Genomic DNA, 21,662 nt, shown 5'->3' with positions numbered 1-21,662 from the left:
CCCGGACTGTACAAACCATCGGTTTCCTGCTGAGAACCATGGCCTCAGATTTGGAGATGCTGATCCTCATTCCAGCCGCTGAACACTCGGCTGCGAACCGATCCAGTGAGAGCTGAAGGTCACGAACCGAAGGTGCCATCAGGACCACATCATCTGCAAACAGCAGTGACGCAACCTTTAGCCCCCCGAGACGTATACCCTCTCCGCCATGGCCACGACTCCGCCTAGAAATCCTGTCCATGAAAATCACAAACAGGATAGGTGACAGAGCGCAGCCCTGGCGGAGACCAACCCCCACTGGAAACGGATCCGACTTACATCCAAGCACCCGGACACAACTCTCGCTTTGGTTGTACAGAGATTGGATGGCCCTCAGCAGGGTTCCCCTCACTCCGTACTCCCTCAGCACCTCCCACAAGATCTCCCGAGGGACGCGGTCATACGCCTTCTCCAAATCCACAAAACACATGTAGACTGGATAGGCATACTCCCAGGCCCTCTCCAGGATTCCCGCAAGCGTAAAGAGTTGGTCAGTTGTTCCACGACCAGGACGGAATCCACATTGCTCCTCTTGAATCTGAGGTTCGACTATCGGCCGGACCCTCCTTTCCAGTACCTTGGCGTAAACTTTCCCAGGGAGGCTGAGTAGTGTGATACCCCTGTAATTAGCACACACCCTCTGGTCCCCCTTTTTGAAAAGGGGAACCACCACCCCAGTCTGCCACTCCCTCGGCACTGTCCCGGACTTCCACGCAATGTTGAAAAGGCGTATCAACCAAGACAGCCCATCAACACCCAGAGCCTTCAGCATTTCTGGACGGATCTCGTCAACCCCCGGAGCTTTGCCACTGTGGAGTTGTCTAACTACCACAGTGACTTCACCCCGAGAGATAGACGTCGATCCCCCATCATCCTCAGGCCCTGCTCCTATCAGGGAGGGTGTGTCTGATGTATTTGGGTTCAGGAGTTCCTCCAAAAACATGCACCTGGGGATAGGTTGATTGGCAACACTAAAAAATTGGCCCTAGTGTGTGAATGTGAGTGTGAATGTTGTCTGTCTATCTGTGTTGGCCCTGCGATGAGGTGGCGACTTGTCCAGGGTGTACCCCGCCTTCCGCCCGATTGTAGCTGAGATAGGCTCCAGCGCCCCCGCGACCCCGAAGGGAATAAGCGGTAGAAAATGGATGGAGTTCCTCAAAGTGCTCTTTCCAACGCCCTACGACTTCCTCACTTGAAGTCAGCAAAGTCCCATCCTTGCCGTACACAGCTTGGATGGTTCCCTGCTTCCCCCTCCTGAGGTGCCGTATGGTCTTCCAGAACAGCTTTGGTGCCGCCCGATAGTCCTTCTCCATGGATTCCCCGAACTGCTCCCACACCCTCTGCTTAGCCTCGTCCACAGCCACGGCCGCTGCCCTTCGGGCCCGTCGGTACCTTGCAACTGCCTCCGGAGTCCCCTGGGATAACATACCCCGGTAGGACTCCTTCTTCAGTCGGACGGCTTCCCTGACCACCACTGTCCACCAGGGTGTTCGAGGGTTACCGCCCCTTGAGGCACCTAAGACCTTCTGGCCACAGCTCGCAGCTGCAGCTTTAGCAATAGAGGCTTTGAACACTGCCCATTCCTGTTCAATGTCCCCAACCTCCACAGGGATGGCAGAGAAGTCCCGCCGGAGGTGGGAGTTGAAGTCCTTCCGGACAGAGGACTCCTCCAAACGTTCCCAGTTCACCCGCACTACACGCTTGGGTTTGCCAGGTCTGTCCAGAGGTTTCCCCCGCCATCTAACCCAACTCACCACCAGATGGTGATCAGTTGACAGTTCAGCCCCTCTCTTCACCCGAGTGTCCAAAACATACGGCCTCAGATCAGCTGATACGATTACAAAATCGATCATTGATCTTTGGCCTAGGGTGCTCTGGTACCAGGTACACCTATGAGCATCCTTATGCTTGAACATGGTGTTTGTTATCGCAAGTCCGTGACTAGCACAGAAGTCCAATAACAATCCACCACTCAGGTTCAGATCAGGGAGACCGTTCCTCCCAATCACGCCAGTCCAAGTATCACTGTCATTGCCCACGTGCGCGTTGAAGTCCCTCAGCAAGACTATGGAATCCCCTGCCGGTGCCCCATACAGGACCCCATGCAAGGTATCCAAGAAGGCTGAATACTCTGAACTCCTGTTTGGTGCGTATGCACAAACAACAGTCAGAGTTTTCCCCCCTCCAACCCTAAGGCGAAGGGAGGCGACCCTCTTGTCCACTGGGGTGAACTCCAACGTACAGGCACTCAGCCGGGGACTCGTGAGTATCCCCACACCCGCCTGTGCCCTCACGCCCTGAGCAACTCCAGAAGTGAACAAGGTCCATCCCTTGTCCAGGAGTGTGGTTTCAGAGCCCTTGCTATGCGTAGAGGTAAGCCCCACCAGATCCAACCGGTAGCGCTCCACCTCTCGCACCAGCTCAGGCTCCTTCCCCACCAGCGTAGAGACGTTCCACGTCCCGAAAGTCAGCCTCTGCTGCCCCGAATTGGTCCGTCCGGAGCCTCCACTTTCACTGCCATCCACTTGGCAGCGCACCCGACCCCACTGGTTCCGACCGCGGGTGGTGGGCCCACGTGGCAGAGAAGATGGTGTGTCCACGTAGCTTCTTCGGGCTGTGCCCGGCCGGGCTCCGTGGCAAGCCCGGCCACCAGGCGCTCGCTGACGAGCCCTACCTCCGGGCCTAGCTCCGGAGGAGGGCCCCGGGCTTCCTCCGGGCCGGGTAACGCATCCTCTTATAGTGTAGTTCATGGGGGGTATCGTAACCCTGATGGGGGGGGCATTCGGGTACTACACCTTGCCCAAGGGTGACCCGGAACTATGTAAGGCAGGGGCGTTCAACTCCCTGAGGCTTAATACAAGCCCACATACCCAAATAGTTGCTGGAAATGGGCCTCTATACACCTATGTAGATATTGCACCAAAAACCAGACATTTGCAGCTAGAATAGTCATTTACCACATTAGCAATGTATAGAGTGTATTTCTTTAAAGTTAAGACTAGTTTAAAGTTATCTTCATTGAAAAGTACAGTGCTTTTCCTTCAAAAATAAGGACATTTCAATGTGACCCCAAACTTTCGAACGGTAGTGTATATACACACACACACACACACACACACACACACACACACACACACACACACACACACACACACACACACACACACACACACACACACACACACACACACACACACACACACACACACACACACACACACACACACACACACACACACACACACACCATGTTTTGTGCACCTCTATCGGTCAGTACCTATAAAAGTACAAAATGTAGTACCCATCCCTTTTTGTGTGAGACGCGTGGTACTTAATTTTAGCTTTGCGCACACGGGCCTTGGGGATGTTTGCGTTGAATAAGTCAGAGCCTGTACACTTAATGATGGTCAGTTTGACCCCGGAACAGATTATTAACATATTCTGTGAAAAAGAACCTTCAGGAAGTCGAGCATCATCTCCTTGAACTCGTCCATGGAGGTTCCACGCGTTGGTTTGTCAAACAAGCTCATCTCCCGTCGCAGCGGCGAATCCGGAGCGCCGTCGACCTTCCCACGATCCTCGATCCCACATTTGATCACGACCGGAAGCTCCTTCCACAGGCCAGCGTACACCTGCAAGTGTGAAGAACAAGTTTCAAAATGAAGATGAAAGTGTCTCCTGAGTTTCTTTGCACCTGGTGTTTGGACGACGTGGACATGCAGCGCTGCAGCGTCAGCGTCTTCTGCTCGCACAGCGCCTTGCAGGACGAGCCGGCGATGACGCCACGCTTGTAGTGGTTGCACTGCGAGAGGAAGCAGGAAGTGCGAGACATCAGTGAACCAACACCCAAGTGAGACTGTTTAGCGCAGGGGTGTCAAAACTGGTTTTCATCGAAGGCCACCACGCAGGTGCGACTGCCATCAAAGGGCCTATAATATATGATTTTGTCTGCAATGCAAACAAAGACAAAATATAAGATTAAAAGAAAAACATACTAAAAACTAGTTAAATTAACTGTCAATGAGATAGTTAATTTTACTTAATAAAACATTCTAAATTAAGATTTCTCGAAATTAACATGATTTTTAAGATAGAAGTAAGTATTTTATTCTGAACACAAATTAAGCGTACCTGGGATGTTGCAGAATCTTCAAATAAGATATTCTATTTGGGGAAAACCAAAATATCTGGATTAAGATTTTGATGTAAAGCAATGTATCCAAACTGCGGGCCAAGTGTGACCCGCCAGAATGTACATATTGGCTCGCAAGATGTTACAACAATAATAAAGAATCTGGCCCACGAGGTGCCTCCAACTTAATTTGGAAAAAACTGACGCTATAATTCCTGCACCTTTGCCACCACCTTGTGGACATTGAGAGTAATCCGGGTTAATGACCGATAATTGCACTTTGAAGTGTCCACAGCACAGCATTTTTATATATGACAAAATCCAAACTACCTTTCCCACTCATGGTGCACATAAACACAAAACGTCAACATGCAGTCACACAACACCTGCTCACTTAACCTAGTGGATATTATGAAAAATGTCCAATCACATCACATAATTAAACAATCCACCCTTTTAAATTCCCTGCAATACATGACAGGAAAATGCAAAACAGGCCCAGAGCATAAAACTACCACCACCATGATTGACGGTAGGCATGGTGTTCCTGGAATTAAAGGCCTCACCTTTTCTCCTCCAAACATATTGCTGGGTATTGTGGCCAAACAGCTCAATTTTTGTTTCATCTGACATCACATGGACAAAGATAAGACCTTCTGGAGGAAAGTTCTGTGGTCAGATGAAACAAAAATTGAGCTGTTTGGCCACAATACCCAGCAATATGTTTGGAGGAGAAAAGGTGAGGTCTTTAATCCCAGGAACACCAAGCCTACCGTCAAGCATGGTGGTGGTAGTATTATGCTCTGGGCCTGTTTTGTTGCCAATGGAACTGGTGCTTTACAGAGAGTAAATGGAACAATGAGGATAACCTCCAAATTCAACCTAAAATCATCAGCCCTGAGGTTGGGTCTTGGGCGCAGTTGGGTGTTCCAACAGGACAATGACCCCAAACACACGTCAAAAGTGGTAATGGAATGGCTAAATCAGGCCAGAATTAAGGTTTTAGAATGACCTTCCCAAAGTCCTGACTTAAACGTGTGGACAATCCTGAAGAAACAAGTCCATGTCAGAAAACCAACAAATTTAGGTGAACTGCACCAATTTTGTCAAGAGGAGTGGTCAAAAATTCAACCTTGCCAGAAGCTTGTGGATGGCTACCAAAAGCGCCTTATTGCAGTGAAACTTGCCAAGGGACATGTAAGCAAATATTAACATTGCTGTATGTATACTTTTGACCCAGGAGATTTGGTCACATTTTCAGTAGACCCATAATAAATTCATAAAAGAACCAAACTTCATGAATGTTTTTTGTGACCAACAAGTATGTGCTCCAATCACTCACTCACAAAAAAATAAGAGTTGTAGAAATTATTGGAAACTCAAGACAGCCATGACATTATGTTCTTTACAAGTGTATGTAAACGTTTGACCATGACTGTATATCCATCCATTTTTACCGCTTGTCACATATACACATATGTATATGTGTATATACAGATGTATATGCATATGTACACACACATATATATATATATATTTACCTATATATAGACATATACATATATACACACACATATATATATATATATATATATATATATATATATATATATATATATATATACACATACACACATACATATGCACATATATATATATATATATATATATATATATATATATATATATATATATATATATATATATATATATATATATATATATATATATATATATACATACATATAAATATATTATTTATAAATATATATATACACACTGACTAAAAATAAGTAAATAGTTCTTAAAACAAGGGAATTTTTTAAAAAACTAAATTTTAAATCTTGCAAGTGGCAAATTATTTGCAGTCTATGCATTTGATTATTATTTTTTAAAATTTATTTAGGTTCAGTGTTAAAAAAATCTGTAGATTTTACAGTAAAAACAGAAAAATAATTTAACCATAAAAAGCAGTGGTAAATGTTTTCAATTTTTAGTAATATGCTGTAAAAACACTAAATATTATACTGTACAATCTATTGTCTTTTTTTTGGTACAGTTTGATGAATCACTTGATTTGAAATCTTGAGTCAAGCAGATATTAAAGTATTTATTTTTATTTTGACAAAAATTAATAATTAATTAATTTAGTAAGAAAAGATGAAGTACTTAAATCTTGCAAGTGGCAAATTATTTGCAGTCTGCATTTGATTATTATTATTTTTTATTTAGGTTCACAGTGTTAAAAAAATCTGTAGATTTTACAGTAAAAACAGAAAAATAATTTAACCATAAAAAGCAGTGGTAAATGTTTTAAATTTTTAGTAATACGCTGTAAAAAACACTAAATATTACCGTAAAATCTATTGTCCTTTTTTTTTGTACAGTTTGATGAATCACTTGATTTGAAATCATGAGTCAAGCAGATATTAAAGTATTTATTTTTATTTTGACAAAAATTAATAATTAATTAATTTAATAAGAAAAGATAAAGTACTTTATTGCTACATATTTCCAGGTGTTTGCAGGCCACATAAAATGATGTGCTAATGCTAGCATGACGTAAAAAATGAGGAATCCGCTGACTAAAGCTAGTGTGCTAACATTTGAGACACAATTGATCCCGTTGAACCTTTCATTACGTGACTGATGGAGACAGGAAACAGACGGACACGGCGTGAAAAGACAGGAAGTGACAACATCAAAACACCCGCCTTCCTTTTTAAACAAAACTCCCACATGTGACCTTTAAGGACAGGCTAATTGTAGACTTACGATGGCAGCGTGGCAGACGTGTCCGCGGCAGAGCTCGGCGTAAGAGGCGTACTGCATGTAGAGCACCCAGCTGGCCACCAGGACGCCCAACCACGCCAGCAGGAGGTACTTGACCTTGATGGCTGGGAGGCGACTCTACGAGGAAGGAAGGAAAGAAAGGAGGGTAAAGATGCAAGATGTTCTTTAGATGACCCCCCCCCCTCGAGAGATAAGATCATTTACTTACTGCAAAGTCGACTAGCAGTACTTTCAGCTACATGCTAATTATGTTAGCTCGTCCTTAGCGGTTACTTGTTACCATGTGTTCAACTAAATTATACAACAATAAAGCAAAAAAACTACTCTTTTGAAGTCATACAAATATGGCATTGGTTGGTAAGCCTCTCCGGTCATCGATGTCATGCTAGGTGTTAGCATCTACTTGGTAAAATTTTATTGAACTAAATAATACTACAATAAAGCAAAATTACTCTTTTGAAGTAGTACAAGTGTGGCATTTGTTGACGAGCCTCTCTGGTCATTTGAACCATGCTAAGCGTTAGCAGTTATGCTTCCAGCTAAATGTTATTTGTTAGCATTTGCCTGGTAAAAATGGATTTGCTTAAATTAAACAAAAAAAGAGCAAAACTATTCTTTAGAAAAACAAATGTGGCATTTGTTGGTAAGCCTCTCTGGTCACTTATATCATGCTCGGCATTAGCTGTTATGCTTCCAGCTCAATGTTGTTTGTCAGCATCTGCTTGATAAAAATGTATTTAACTATATTTAACAACAATAAATGTATCTAACTAAATTAAACTCAACTACTTAGCCTTTGAACTAGTAGTTAGTTGGCAAGCTTCACTGGTCATGTATATGATGTTAGTCGTTAGCTGAATGTTTTCGTAAACATCTGCTTGGTAAAAATGTGTTTAACTACATTTAACAACAAAAAAAATGATTTAACTAAATTAAACTAAACTACTTAGCCTTTGAACTAGTAGTTTGTTGGCAAGCTTCACTGGAAATGTATATGATGTTTTTATAAACATCTGCTTGGTAAAAAATTATTTAACTACATTTAACAACAAAAAATGTATTTAACTAAATTGAACTAAACTACTTAGCCTTTGAACTAGTAGTTTGTTGGCAAGATTCACTGGTCATTTATATGATGTTAGTCGTTAGCTGTCCAGCTGAATGTTTTTGTAAACATCTGCTTGGTAAAAATGTACTTAACTACATTTAACAACAAAAAAATGTATTTAACTAAATTAAACTAAACTACTTAGCCTTTGAACTAGTAGTTTGTTGGCAAGATTCACTGGTCATTTATATGATGTTAGTCGTTAGCTGTCCAGCTGAATGTTTTTGTAAACATCTGCTTGGTAAAAATGTGTTTAATTACATTTAACAACAAAAAATGTATTTAACTAAATTAAACTAAACTACTTAGCCTTTGAACTAGTAGTTTGTTGGCAAGCTTCACTGGAAATTTATATGATGTTTTTATAAACATCTGCTTGGTAAAAATGTATTTAACTACATTTAACAACAAAAAATTTATTTAACTAAATTAAACTCAACTACTTAGCCTTTGAACTAGTAGTTTGTTGGCAAGATTCACTGGTCATTTATATGATGTTAGTCGTTAGCTGTCCAGCTGAATGTTTTTGTAGGGACGGCGTGGCGAAGTCGGTAGAGTGGCCGTGCCAGCAATCGGAGGGTTGCTGGATACTGGGGTTCAATCCCCACCTTCTACCATCCTAGTCACGTCCGTTGTGTCCTTGGGCAAGACACTTCACCCTTGCTCCTGATGGGTGCTGGTTAGCGCCTTGCATGGCAGCTCCTGCCATCAGTGTGTGAATGTGTGTGTGAATGGGTGAATGTGGAAATACTGTCAAAGCGCTTTGAGTACCTTGAAGGTAGAAAAGCGCTATACAAGTATAACCCATTTATCATTATCATTATCATTTAAACATCTGCTTGGTAAAAATGTATTTAACTACATTTAACAACAAAAAATTAATTTAACTAAATTAAACTAAACTACTTAGCCTTTGAACTAGTAGTTTGTTGGCAAGATTCGCTGGTTATTTATATTATGTTTTTGTAAACATCTGCTTCGTAAAAATGTTTTTAACTACATTTAACAACAAAAAATTAATTTAACTAAATTAAGTTAAAGTTAAAGTACCAATGATTGTCACACACACACTAGGTGTGGTGAAATTTGTCCTCTGCATTTGACCCATCCCCTTGATCACCCCCTGGGAGGTGAGGGGAGCAGTGGGCAGCAGCGTAGCCGCGCCCGTGAATCATTTTTGGTGATTTAATTAAATTAAAATTAAAAATTAAAATTAAATTAAATTAAACTAAACTACTTAGCCTTTGAACTAGTAATTTGTTGGCAAGCTTCACTGGTTATTTATATGATGTTTTTGTAAACATCTGCTTGGTAAAAATGTTAACTACATTTAACAACAAAAAATGTATTGAACTAAATTAAACTGAACTACTTAGCCTTTGAACTATTAGTTTGTTGGCAAGATTCACTGGTCAGTTATATGATGTTAGTCGTTAGCTGTCCAGCTGAATGTTTTTGTAAACATCTGCTTGGTAAAAATGTGTTTAACTACATTTAACAACAAAAAATGTATTTAACTGAATTAAACTAAACTACTTAGCCTTTGAACTAGTAGTTTGTTGCAAGCTTCACTGGAAATTTATATGATGTTTTTATAAACATCTGCTTGGTAAAAATGTTTTTAACTTCATTTAACAACAAAAAATGTATTTAACTAAATTAAACTCAACTACTTAGCCTTTGAACTAGTAGTTTGTTGGCAAGATTCACTGGTCATTTATATGATGTTAGTCGTTAGCTGTCCAGCTGAATGTTTTTGTAAACATCTGCTTGGTAAAAATGTACTTAACTACATTTAACAACAAAAAATGTATTTAACTACATTTAACAACAAAAAATGTATTTAACTACATTTAACAACAAAACATTTATTTAACTAAATTAAAGTAAACTACTTAGCCTTTGAACTAGTAGTTTGTTGGCAAGCTTCACTGGTTATTTATATGATGTTTTTGTAAACATCTGCTTGGTAAAAATGTTTTTAACTACATTTAACAACAAAAAATGTATTTAACTACATTTAACAACAAAAAATTAATTTAACTAAATTAAAGTAAACTACTTAGCCTTTGAACTAGTAGTTTGTTGGCAAGCTTCACTGGTTATTTATATGATGTTTTTGTAAACATCTGCTCGGTAAAAATGTTAACTACATTTAACAACAAAAAATGTATGGAACTAAATTAAACTAAATGGCAGCTCCCTCCATCAGTGTGTGAATGTGTGTGTGAATGGGTGAATGTGGAAATACTGTCAAAGCGCTTTGAGTACCTTGAAGGTAGAAAAGCGCTATACAAGTATAACCCATTTATCATTATCATTTATTAAACTACTTAGCCTTTGAACTAGTAGTTTGTTGGCAAGCTTCACTGGTCATTTATATGATGTTAGTCGTTAGCTGTCCAGCTGAATGTTTTTGTAAACATCTGCTTGGTAAAAATGTGTTTAACTACATTTAACAACAAAAAATGTATTTAACTAAATTAAACTAAACTACTTAGCCTTTGAACTTGTAGTTTGTTGGCAAGCTTCACTGGAAATGTATATGATGTTTTTATAAACATCTGCTTGGTAAAAATGTATTTAACTACATTTAACAACAAAAAATGTATTTAACTAAATTAAACTAAACTACTTAGCCTTTGAACTAGTAGTTTGTTGGCAAGCTTCACTGATCATTTATAATTATAATTCTGTCCATAAAAGTTATGAACAGAATCTGTGACAAAGGGCAGCCTTGGCGGAGTCCAACCCTCACTGGAAACGGGTCCTACTTACTGCCGGCAATGCGGACCAAGCTCTGACACTGATCATACAGGGAGCGGACCACCACAATCAGACAGTCCGATACCCCATACTCTCTGAGCACTCCCCACAGGACTTCCTGGGGGACACGGTCGAATGCCTTCTCCAAGTCCACAAAGCAAATGTAGACTGGTTGGGCAAACTCCCATGCACCCTCAAGGACCCATAATTATGTGCTACTTTAAGCAGTTTCTGTGCTGTTAATACCCATCTTGACTAACTGGGCTAATACAAGTGTTTATAGTACAGTTGTCATTCACTTCAATTCCAGTGACTCTCGCTCAAAAATGAATATCTTTATATGTATACTTTCACCGGAAAATATATCGAGATACATATCGAATATCGAGTTTAAGTAAAAATATATCGAGATATACTTTTTTGTCCATATCGCCCAGCCCTACACCATGTACCAAATACAATTGCTCCGAAGTCGGTAAGCACAACCCGAATTATGCCGTACATTAGATGCACCGGGTTATAAGGCGCACTGTCGACGTTTGAAAAAATGAAAGGATTTTAAGTGCGCCTTATAGTCCGAAAAATATGGTAATCTAGTAATTGTATAGCTCATGAGTAGGTCTTTAAGACCAATGTCTTAGAAAAATATATCTCTCTTGAATCAACACCAGTAGTTAATACTATGATCAATGTTTGTTACAAAACCACGACACACCTGGACAAAAGGCAGGGGAACTATGTGAGAATGCTGTTCATAGACTACAGTTCAGCATTCAATACCATAGTCCCATCCAAACTCGTCATCAAGCTCAAGGACCTGGGCTTGAACTCAACCCTCTGTCAGTGGGTCCTGGATTTCCTGACAGGCAGACCACAAGTGGTGAGAGCAGGGAACCGCACCTCATCACCCATCATCCTCAACACCGGTGCCCCCCAGGGCTGTGTTCTGAGCCCCCTCCTCTATTCACTCTACACACATGACTGTGTGGCTAAAAACACCACTAACTCCATTGTGAAATTTGCTGACGAGACAGCTGTGGTGGGCCTGATCTCCTGTAACGATGAGACGGCCTACCTGAGTGAAGTGAAGAACCTGGCACTGTGGTGTCAGGAGAACCACCTCGCCCTGAACGTCAGCAAGACCAAGGAGATCATAGTGGATTTTAGGAGACTGGGGCCAACTCAGCATAGACGGGACGCCGGTCGAGAGAGTGACCAACTTCAAATACCTCGGAATGACAACATCAGAAGACCTGTCCTGGACCTCACACAGACAACGTGGTGAAAAAGGCACGACAGCGTCTCTACTTCCCCAGGAGACTCAGGAAGTTCAAACTAAACCACAAGATCCTCAGAAACTTCTACTCATGCACAACAGAGAGTGTCATGACTGGAAACATCACCTCCTGGTTTGGGAATAGCACCGCACACGACCGCAACAGACTGCAGAGAGTGGCCAGATCAGCCGAGCGCACCATCGGAGGTGTGCTCCCAACCATCTGCAACATCTACACCGGGCGGTGTAGATCCAAGGCCAAGAGGATAGGAGGGACTCTAGCCACCCAAGCAACTGCCTCTTCTCACTGCTGCAGTCAGGCAAGCGCTACCGGAGTCTCATGGCCAACACGGAGAGACTCAGGAGGAGCTTCTACCCCCGAGCCATCAGACTGCTCAACTGCACCGCTGATTAACACTTATCACAATTGCACAAAACCGCACGCACAAGAATCACTTTACTTACCACTGTACTCTTCATTCAATGACTGTAAATAATGTAAAAACAAGAGTATAAAGAAGTCATACTGTTCCATTACCTTTGTTCATACTACTGTCACTACTCAATTGCCAGAAGAACTGTAGACACCTTAATATTTAATACTTCCTATACTGCCTCAGACTGGAAGTCTCTCCAGAGAGTGGTGAGGACGGCGGAAAAGATCATCAGGACTCCTCTTCCTCCTATCCAGGAGATCGCAAAAAGCCGCTGCCTGACCTGGGCTCAGAAAATCTGCAAAGACTCCTCCCACCCCCACCAAGGACTTTTTTCACTGCTGGACTCTAGAAAAAGGTTCCGCAGCCTCCGAAGCAGAACCTCCAGGTTCTGTAACAGCTTCTTCCCTCAGGCCGTAAGGCTCTTGAACGCATCATAATTAAATTATCCCCTCAACTCCCCCCAAAATGGATTAACTCGCTGGAATAAAAAAGACAATATAACATACATTCATAAACGTGGACACGTGAAAAAGTGCAATAAATGTATCTGTAGAGTAACATATTTATTTATTTATATATGCACCTTATTGCTTTTTTATCCTACACTATCATGAGCTTATGTAACGAAATTTCGTTCTTATTTGTACTGTAAAGTTCAAATTTGAATGACAATAAAATGGAAGTCTAAGACTAAGTCTAAGTCTAAGTATATACTATGTATACTGTTATACTATTTGACATTGCACTGGTACTGTGTGTGACTACTGTACTTTTACTTGTACTGATACTTCTACCATAACTACTGGGACTTATTGAGCAACTTATTGTCTTGTAATTAATGTACATCAGAGCTATTCAAATGTTTGTATTTTTTGTATTTAGTGTATTAGATTCAGCAACTAGTGTTTGGATCCCACTGTACGCAATATCTGAAGAGCATGGTAAAAAGCATTTCAGTGTGGTGTACTCTGCATGTGACGAATAAAACCTTGAACCTTGAAAACTAAATGTGGGATATAAATAATAATGGAATTATAAGTGTTTGTATATAGTATATTATTGGTACAAATGTTTAACCAACACGTGTGCAGAGATGTTTCACTGTGTATATATTTGAACAGTGTTCATTTTGTGTACAATGTGTATTTATAATATGTTGTGTGAAGGAAATGTCATATTTCTATGAAGCACAAGATCAGAGCCCGATGTCTCCTGGTTTTACTACATCTTGTATTTGACATTGTTTATAGGTTTAGGCGAAATAGGTGCTCAACTTCAGCCTAAACCCTTTTCGGTCTGTAAAATTGTCAATTTATGAACGTATAATCGTTTGTTTATTTTGTTGACCACTGACTGCAGAAATAATAAACTAAACTAAACTAAACATGTTGTACTGCGCAGACCTGACTCTTTCCCGTGTACGCCGTGGGAAGTGTCACTTTCGTTTCTGTGGTTGTCATCACAACATCACCCAACCTTTTCAGAAAATGTTGGGTTTTACCCCAAGTTGTGCCGTTTTTTTTTTTTTAAGTGTTTCATTTTTGTAAAGGCAGAATGTTTGCTCTTGTATTAAATGCCATTACAATTGTTGTTGAAATTATACTTGTTGAATCAGTGTTTTTCAACCACTGTGCCACGAGATACAGTCTGGTGTGCCGTGGGAGATTACCGAATTTCACCTATTTGGGCTAAAAATATTTTTTGCAAACCTTGGCAAGAACTAAATTGGCCCTAGTGTGTGAATGTGAGTGTGAATGTTGTCTGTCTATCGGTGTTGGCCCTGTGATGAGGTGGCGACTTGTCCAGGGTGTACCCCGCCTTCCGCCCATGTGCAGCTGAGATAGGCTCCAGCACCCGCCGCGACCCCGAAAGGGACAAGCGGTAGGAAATGGATGGATGGAGTAATTATAGTCTGCAAATGATGTGTTGTTGTTGAGTGTCGGTGCTGTCTAGAGCTCGGCAGAGTAACCGTGTAATACTCTTCCATATCAGTAGATGGCAGCCGGTAGCTAAATGCTTTGTAGATTTCGGAAACAGCGGGAGGCAGCGTGCAGGTAAAAAGGTGTCTAATGCTTAAACCAAAAATAAACAAAAGGTGAGTGCCCCTAAGAAAAGGCATTGAAACTTAGGGAAGGCTATGCAGAACGAAACTAAAACTGAACTGGCTACAAAGTAAACAAACAAGACATGAAACTGCTACAGAAAAATACCAAAAAAAGAGAAAAAGCCACCAAAATAGGAGCGCAAGACAAGAACTAAAACACTACACACAGGAAAACGGCAAAAAACTCCAAATAAGTCACGGCGTGATGTGACAGGTCGTGACAGTACACCTACTTTGAGACAAGAGCTACATTGATGCATGCTAGGTTATGGTTTAAAGTCATATCCAACAATTGCGACAACGACTTTTTATTGTCAACTGAGTTTCGTTTTTTAATGATTTCTGCTGGTGGTGTGCCTCCGGATTCTTTCAACGCAAAAAATTTGCCTTGGCTCAAAAAAAAGGTTGAAAAACACTGTTTTAAATAATAGCAAATATCATATATAGTACAAAAAAAACATGTGTGTACAGCTCTGGTAATGGGTACATTTGCACCCACCTGCACAAATGTACTTCAAAATGTAACAATCAAAATAAAAATGACTTCTTTTTTGTTTACTATGGCATGCATATATATTATGCATTAGTTTGACCATTTAAAATCAACGATAATAAAAAGGAGATGCTTGGAAATAGCATAAAAATGCCCCAAAAACTTGGAAAAACGCAATTCATAGCGTTACTTTTTGGTGTAAAAATCATGAGCGTTCTGTTCAGGTATATTTATTTTATATTTTGATAAATCATCATATTTATGTATTACTACATTTAAATAGGTATTGATCAATCTTTAAGCTGTGTGTATTTGATTTCAGTTTGCTTTCGACATCTTATTTAGAATTGTAGTTGAAACTTTTACAACCTTGTGTTGCGCTCATGATGGCGTAACCAAACTAGATTTCATTGAATGATCTTATTTTGAATATATATTCCCTTTTTTACATTAAGTATATTTAAATATTCATTTATAAACATTGAATTCATTTCAAATATCAATAAAATGCAATTGCCTTCATCTTATAGCAGACCTGGGCATTCTGCGGCCCGCGGGCCACATCCGGCCCTTTGTGGGTCCCTGTCCGGCCCGCGTGAGGCCAATCGTAAATTACAAAATACATTTTAAGAAGTATCTATGTCGAGTGTGCAATACAACGGTGCTGCTTTTGTTTTGAAAAGCGTTATTTGTATTACTTCCGTGTGGACGTATGTGCGTGCGTGATTGTGAGTGAATGTGAACAGCTGCAATCACAAATGACAAAATAAAGTTGAAAAAACATCTATGTCGTGCGCGCAATACAACTGTGCTGCTTTTATTTTGAAAAGTGTTATTTATGGGCGTATGTCCGTGTGTAACCAGTGAGTGAAGGTGCACAGCGACAAGTGATGCACGGTTTACACCCTAGACGCTAAAAAGAGAAAAGTTGATGACTAATGGCGTGTTTTCAACAAGACATGGACTGCCAAGCAACGTTCCCTCTAAGGTGCGCGCCTGCGCAATTGCGCACTGCTCAAGCGTCCTCTGCGCACAGCAAATATATGCTGCGCACCAAATCAAATCCCATCTGAATTCTAAACAAAATAAACACATTTAATTTTGCAATGCAACTTTGAGTGACAGTGACAACAAGCGGCCCTAACGGTGTTCGTCAACACCGTTCAATTATTGTAACGTCTATCGAGATGCTTCGAGGCCAGGAATTATATTGATCACTTTATTGAGCAAAACTGTTCATATTCGGCCATAACCACACCAAAAACATGAGTAAAACACTTCTATCTCGAAAAACTAGTCATTTTCTGCCGTACAAACCAGGCCAAAACCAACTTGTCATCTGTCACCAACACCCATACCACTAAACCACTGGTGCGTTTATGGCCACACAAAAAGTCGGACAACTCAAACACCACACAAAGTTACACTATGACTCCTCAGTCATACGTGTGCTTATTTTACTGTCATTTATTATTAATGTTAATTTATTTACATTAATCATGGAATGCTGTTACTAGAGAAAGTTACAGGAATGCACACTTCATCCTATGCTTACATTTCATTGTGCAACATGAGGATGTTTAAGGGGAACTAAATGTGATCTCTGAAAGGGGTACAAATGATTTCCAAAGCAGTGCTTTTGGTATAAAGTTAAGTTAGGTTAAATGAAAGTATTATTATTAATTACTATTACTATTATTATTATTATTATTTATCTTACAGTATATATCAAAAATAATATTGAGCAAAATTTAATTGAAATATTGTCGATGTGGCCCTCCAGCAGTGCTCGGGTTGCTCATGTGGCCCCCGGTAAAAATTAATTGCCCACCCCTGTCTTATAGGGCAGTGGTTCTTAAATGGGGGTACGCGTACCCCTCGGGGTACTTGAAGGTATGCCAAGGGGTACGTGAGATTTTTTTTAAATGTCTGTCAAAAAGAACTGTGAAAAGAAATGCAACAATGCAATATTCAGTGTTGACAGCTAGATTTTTTGTGGACATGTTCCATAAATATTGATGTTAAAGATTTCTTTTTTTGTGAAGAAATGTTTAGAATTAAGTTCATGAATCCAGATGGATCTCTATTACAATCCCCAAAGAGGGCACTTTAAGTTGATGATTACTTCAGAAAATCTGCAAAGACTCCTCCCACCCCCACCAAGGACTGTTTTCACCGCTGGACTCTAGAAAGAGGTTCCGCAGCCTCCTAAGCAGAACCTCCAGGTTCTGTAACAGCTTCTTCCCTCAGGCCGTAAGACTCTTGAACGCATCATAATTAAATGATCCCCTCAACTCCCCCCAAAATGGATTAACTCGCTGGAATAAAAAAAGACAATGTAACATACATCCATAAACGTGGACGCATGTGAAAAAGTGCAATATATTTATCTGTACAGTAATCTATTTATTTATTTATATATACATTTTTTTATATATATATATTTATTTATATATGCACCTTATTGCTTTTTTTTTTTATCCTGCACTACCATGAGCTTATGTAACGAAATTTCGTTCTTATCTGTGCTGTAAAGTTCAAATTTGAATGACTATAAAAACGAAGTCTAAGTCTATGTGTATAAATCGTTATTTATAATTGAATCACTTGTTTATTTTTCAACAAGTTTTTAGTTATTTTTATATATTTTTTTCCTAATAGTTCAAGAAATACCACAATAAATGAGCAATATTTTGCACTGTTATACAATTTAATAATTTAGAAACTGATGACATAGTGCTGTATTTTACTTATTTATCTCTTTTTTTCAACCAACAATGCTTTGCTCTGATTAGGGGGTACTTGAATTTAAAAAATGGTCACAGGGGGTACATCACTGAAAAAAGGTTGAGAACCACTGTTATAGGGTAATGTTTAGTTACACCAAGTCATGAGCGTAACACTAAGCTTCATCACTTTGACTTGTAATATCTCTAATTCCGGTGGTGTTTTATGCTTTTTTCTTTTTGGAACATGTACTATACATATAATACAATAAAGTCCCATATAAAATTATGTTTCTAGCAATATTAAAGGCCTACTGAAACCCACTACTACCGACCACACAGTCTGATAGTTTATATATCAATGATGAAATCTTAACATTATAACACATGCCAATACGGCCGGGTTAACTTATAAAGTGACATTTTAAATTTGCCGCTAAACTTCCGGTTCGAAACGCCTCTGAGGATGACGTATGCGCGTGACGTAGACCGGCGAACACGGGTATGCCTTCCACATTGAAGCCAATACGAAAAAGCTCTGTTTTCATTTCATAATTCCACAGTATTCTGGACATCTGTGTTCGTGAATCTGTTGCAATCATGTTCATTGCATTATGGAGAAGGAAGCTGAGCAAGCAAAGAAGAAAGTTGTCGGTGCGAAATGGACGTATTTTTCGAACGTAGTCAGCAACAACAGTACACAGTCCACGCTTCTTTGTTTACATTCCCGAAAGATGCAGTCAAGATGGAAGAACTCAGATAACAGAGACTCTAACCAGGAGGACTTTTGACTTCGATACACAGACGCCTGTAGAGAACTGGGACAACACAGACTCTTACCAGGATTACTTTGATTTGGATGACAAAGACGCAGACGTGCTACTGTGAGTATGCAGCTTTGGCTTCTAAACATTTGATCGCATGACCGTATGTGCGCAACTTTTTTTTGCGTATGTACGTAACTTTTTAAAAATATATAAGCTTTATGAACCTTGGGTTAGGTGAACGGTCTTTTGGGCTGAGTGATTGTGTGTGTTGATCAGGTGTTTGAATTGTATTGGCGTGTTCTATGGAGCTAGGAGCTAGCATAGGAGCTAGGAGCTAGCATAACAAACACGCAGGTGTTTTTATGCAGGATTAATTTGTGGCATATTAAATATAAGCCTGGTTGTGTTGTGGCTAATAGAGTAAATATATGTCTTGTGTTTATTTACTGTTTTAGTCATTCCCAGCTGAATATCAGGTACCGTGAGTATGCAGCCTTGGCGGCTAAACATTTGATAGCTTGACCGTACGTGCGCGTCACGTACGTAACTTTTTAAAAATATATAAGCTTTATGAACCTTGGGTTAGGTGAACGGTCTTTTGGGCTGAGTGATTGTGTGTGTTGATCAGGTGTTTGAATTGTATTGGCGTGTTCTATGGAGCTAGGAGCTAGCAGAGGAGCTAGGAGCTAGCATAACAAACACGCAGGTGTTTTTATGCAGGATTAATTTGTGGCATATTAAATATAAGCCTGGTTGTGTTGTGGCTAATAGAGTATATATATGTCTTCTGTTTATTTACTGTTGTAGTCATTCCCAGCTGAATATCAGGTACCGCGAGTATGCAGCCTTGGCTGCTAAACATTCGATAACTTGACCGTATGTGCGCGTCACGTACGTAACTTTTTAAAAATATATAAGCTTTATGAACCTTGGGTTAGGTAAACGGTCTTTTGGGCTGAGTGATTGTGTGTGTTGATCAGGTGTTTGAATTGTATTGGCGTGTTCTATGGAGCTAGGAGCTAGCAGAGGAGCTAGGAGCTAGCATAACAAACACGCAGGTGTTTTTATGCAGGATTAATTTGTGGCATATTAAATATAAGCCTGGTTGTGTTGTGGCTAATAGAGTATATATATGTCTTGTGTTTATTTACTGTTGTAGTCATTCCCAGCTGAATATCAGGTCACCCCCGGCTCTCACAGCATCTTCCCTATCTGAATCGCTTCAACTCCCCACTAGTCCTTCACTTGCACTTTACTCATCCACAAATCTTTCATCCTCGCTCAAATTAATGGGGAAATTGTCGCTTTCTCGGTCCGAATCTCTCACTTCATGCGGCCATCATTGTAAACAATAGGGAACTTTGCGTATATGTTCAACTGACTACGTCACGCTACTTTCGGTAGGTGCAAGCCTTTTTTTGATCAGATACCAAAAGTTGCAATCTTTATCGTCGTTGTTCTATACTAAATCCTTTCAGCAAAAATATGGCAATATCGCGAAATGATCAAGTATGACACATAGAATAGATCTGCTATCCCCGTTTAAATAAAAAAAATTCATTTCAGTAGGCCTTTAAATGTTGCCTTTGAAAGTACACATAAACAAATTGTAACAGTTAGATGACGTCATATTTAAATTAGGCTAACATTGTTAACATTTGGGAGGCCCAAACGGAGACACTGAGGCCGGCTGTGGTTGTGCTGCACGGCCGGACTTTTGGTGTGTACCTGCAGGCCTTTGGACAGAGGACAGAAGAGCACCAAGTGGACCATTCTCCGTAAAGTCCTGGACATGATGAAGATGTACGCATGGAAGCGAGCTCGTCGTCGCCCCCCACTTTCCTCCTCCTCCTCCTCCGGGTGACGTTCACGTCGTCGCTTCGAACCCGACATCCACCTCCTGGAACATGGCGGGACCGCGCATGTCTCACCGCGAAGCTCCTTCACGACAACACCAAAGGTTATTACCGTTATTAGCGTGAATGTATAAACCGTCTGAAAATACCCTGGAGGATTTAAGACGCGCGAAGATAAATTAAGTCCTTTCACCGGTGACGTCACTGCCTCGTCGTTAGTGCCTTCTCTCTCCGGATAAAAAAGAAAACATGATAGATAAAAACAAAGACGCTATGTTAAAAAAAAAAAAACATGCCGGTGCTTCACTGCTCCCGCCTTCTTCTCCTCCCCGTGAGATAAGCCCCGCCTTCTTGAACCAGCCTCTTAAAGAGGACGTAGCCCTAAATCCGCTGGACTCAATATGGCTGCTAATAAATTATTTTAGAATATTATTTTATAATGAAGTTATGATTGTACTATGTAAAAAAAAAAAAAAAATGTGCATCTGGATATTAAAACAATGTAATGAAATATCAGAATCAGAAATACTTTATTAATCCCTGAGGGGAAATTAACATTTTCAGCACAATCCCATTCAAGATCAGACAAACATTACAGGGAGACAGAACAGGATCGCTGACGGGTCTGCCAACTTCCGGCGCCCCTTACAAAAAAGGTGAGATACAGGTAAACAATGGGGGTTGGGGGAGAAAAAATAAAACCGGTCTAAGCCTTGGCCCCTGGAGAGGGGGTCCAGACTGAGGCCAAGGGAAAAAACAACTCATAGCCATAGCACAGATCCAGTGGCGTGCAGTCACTAGAGGCAGGGGAGGCACGGCCTCACCTGCCATCATGGAAAGAAAGAAAAAAGTAAAAATAAAAAATAAAAAATTTAATTGTTATATGTGATTATACTAAAGTTATTTTCCATTTAACTTCACCAGTTTTAGATTATTTTTATTTCTATTTTCACATTTGCCGTTCAAATACTAAGAAGAGACGGTGCGGTGATCAGCAGCCAGTTGAGGCACGTCACTGCGTTGTGCCTCAACATGGATTGTGCGCAACGACTCGGCTAACTGCTGGCCTGCTGTGCGGTGAGACCGTATTGCTATATGAATTATATTATACATTTCCATAGTTTAGTTAGCTGAGGTATCTAATGTACAGTGTATTTTGTCAACA

The 21,662-nt window shown here is 40.5% G+C and overlaps 1 protein-coding gene across 3 annotated transcripts in view; it reads right to left on the bottom strand.

Moving 5' to 3' along the window:
* Positions 1-21,662, bottom strand: part of dipk1b (divergent protein kinase domain 1B) — an 81,383-nt gene that overhangs the window by 11,102 nt on the left and 48,619 nt on the right. Inside the window, exons 1-5 of one of the 3 annotated variants that reach the window (XM_062057007.1) lie at positions 20,647-20,892; positions 20,370-20,582; positions 6,947-7,081; positions 3,734-3,841; positions 3,495-3,671 (exon numbers count right to left, since the gene is read on the bottom strand). In XM_062057007.1, the coding sequence (XP_061912991.1) occupies positions 3,495-3,671; positions 3,734-3,841; positions 6,947-7,081; positions 20,370-20,534 (585 nt within the window). In that variant the 5' untranslated portion in view covers positions 20,535-20,582; positions 20,647-20,892. Of the gene's footprint in view, positions 1-3,494; positions 3,672-3,733; positions 3,842-6,946; positions 7,082-20,369; positions 20,583-20,646; positions 20,893-21,662 lie in introns of those variants that run through there. The other 2 variants (XM_062057008.1, XM_062057005.1) reach the window with 2 other exon arrangements.

Source organism: Entelurus aequoreus, linkage group LG08 (assembly GCF_033978785.1).
Source record: "Entelurus aequoreus isolate RoL-2023_Sb linkage group LG08, RoL_Eaeq_v1.1, whole genome shotgun sequence".
Classification (NCBI taxonomy): domain Eukaryota; kingdom Metazoa; phylum Chordata; class Actinopteri; order Syngnathiformes; family Syngnathidae; genus Entelurus; species Entelurus aequoreus.
This window is presented reverse-complemented; position numbering and strand designations above follow the sequence as displayed.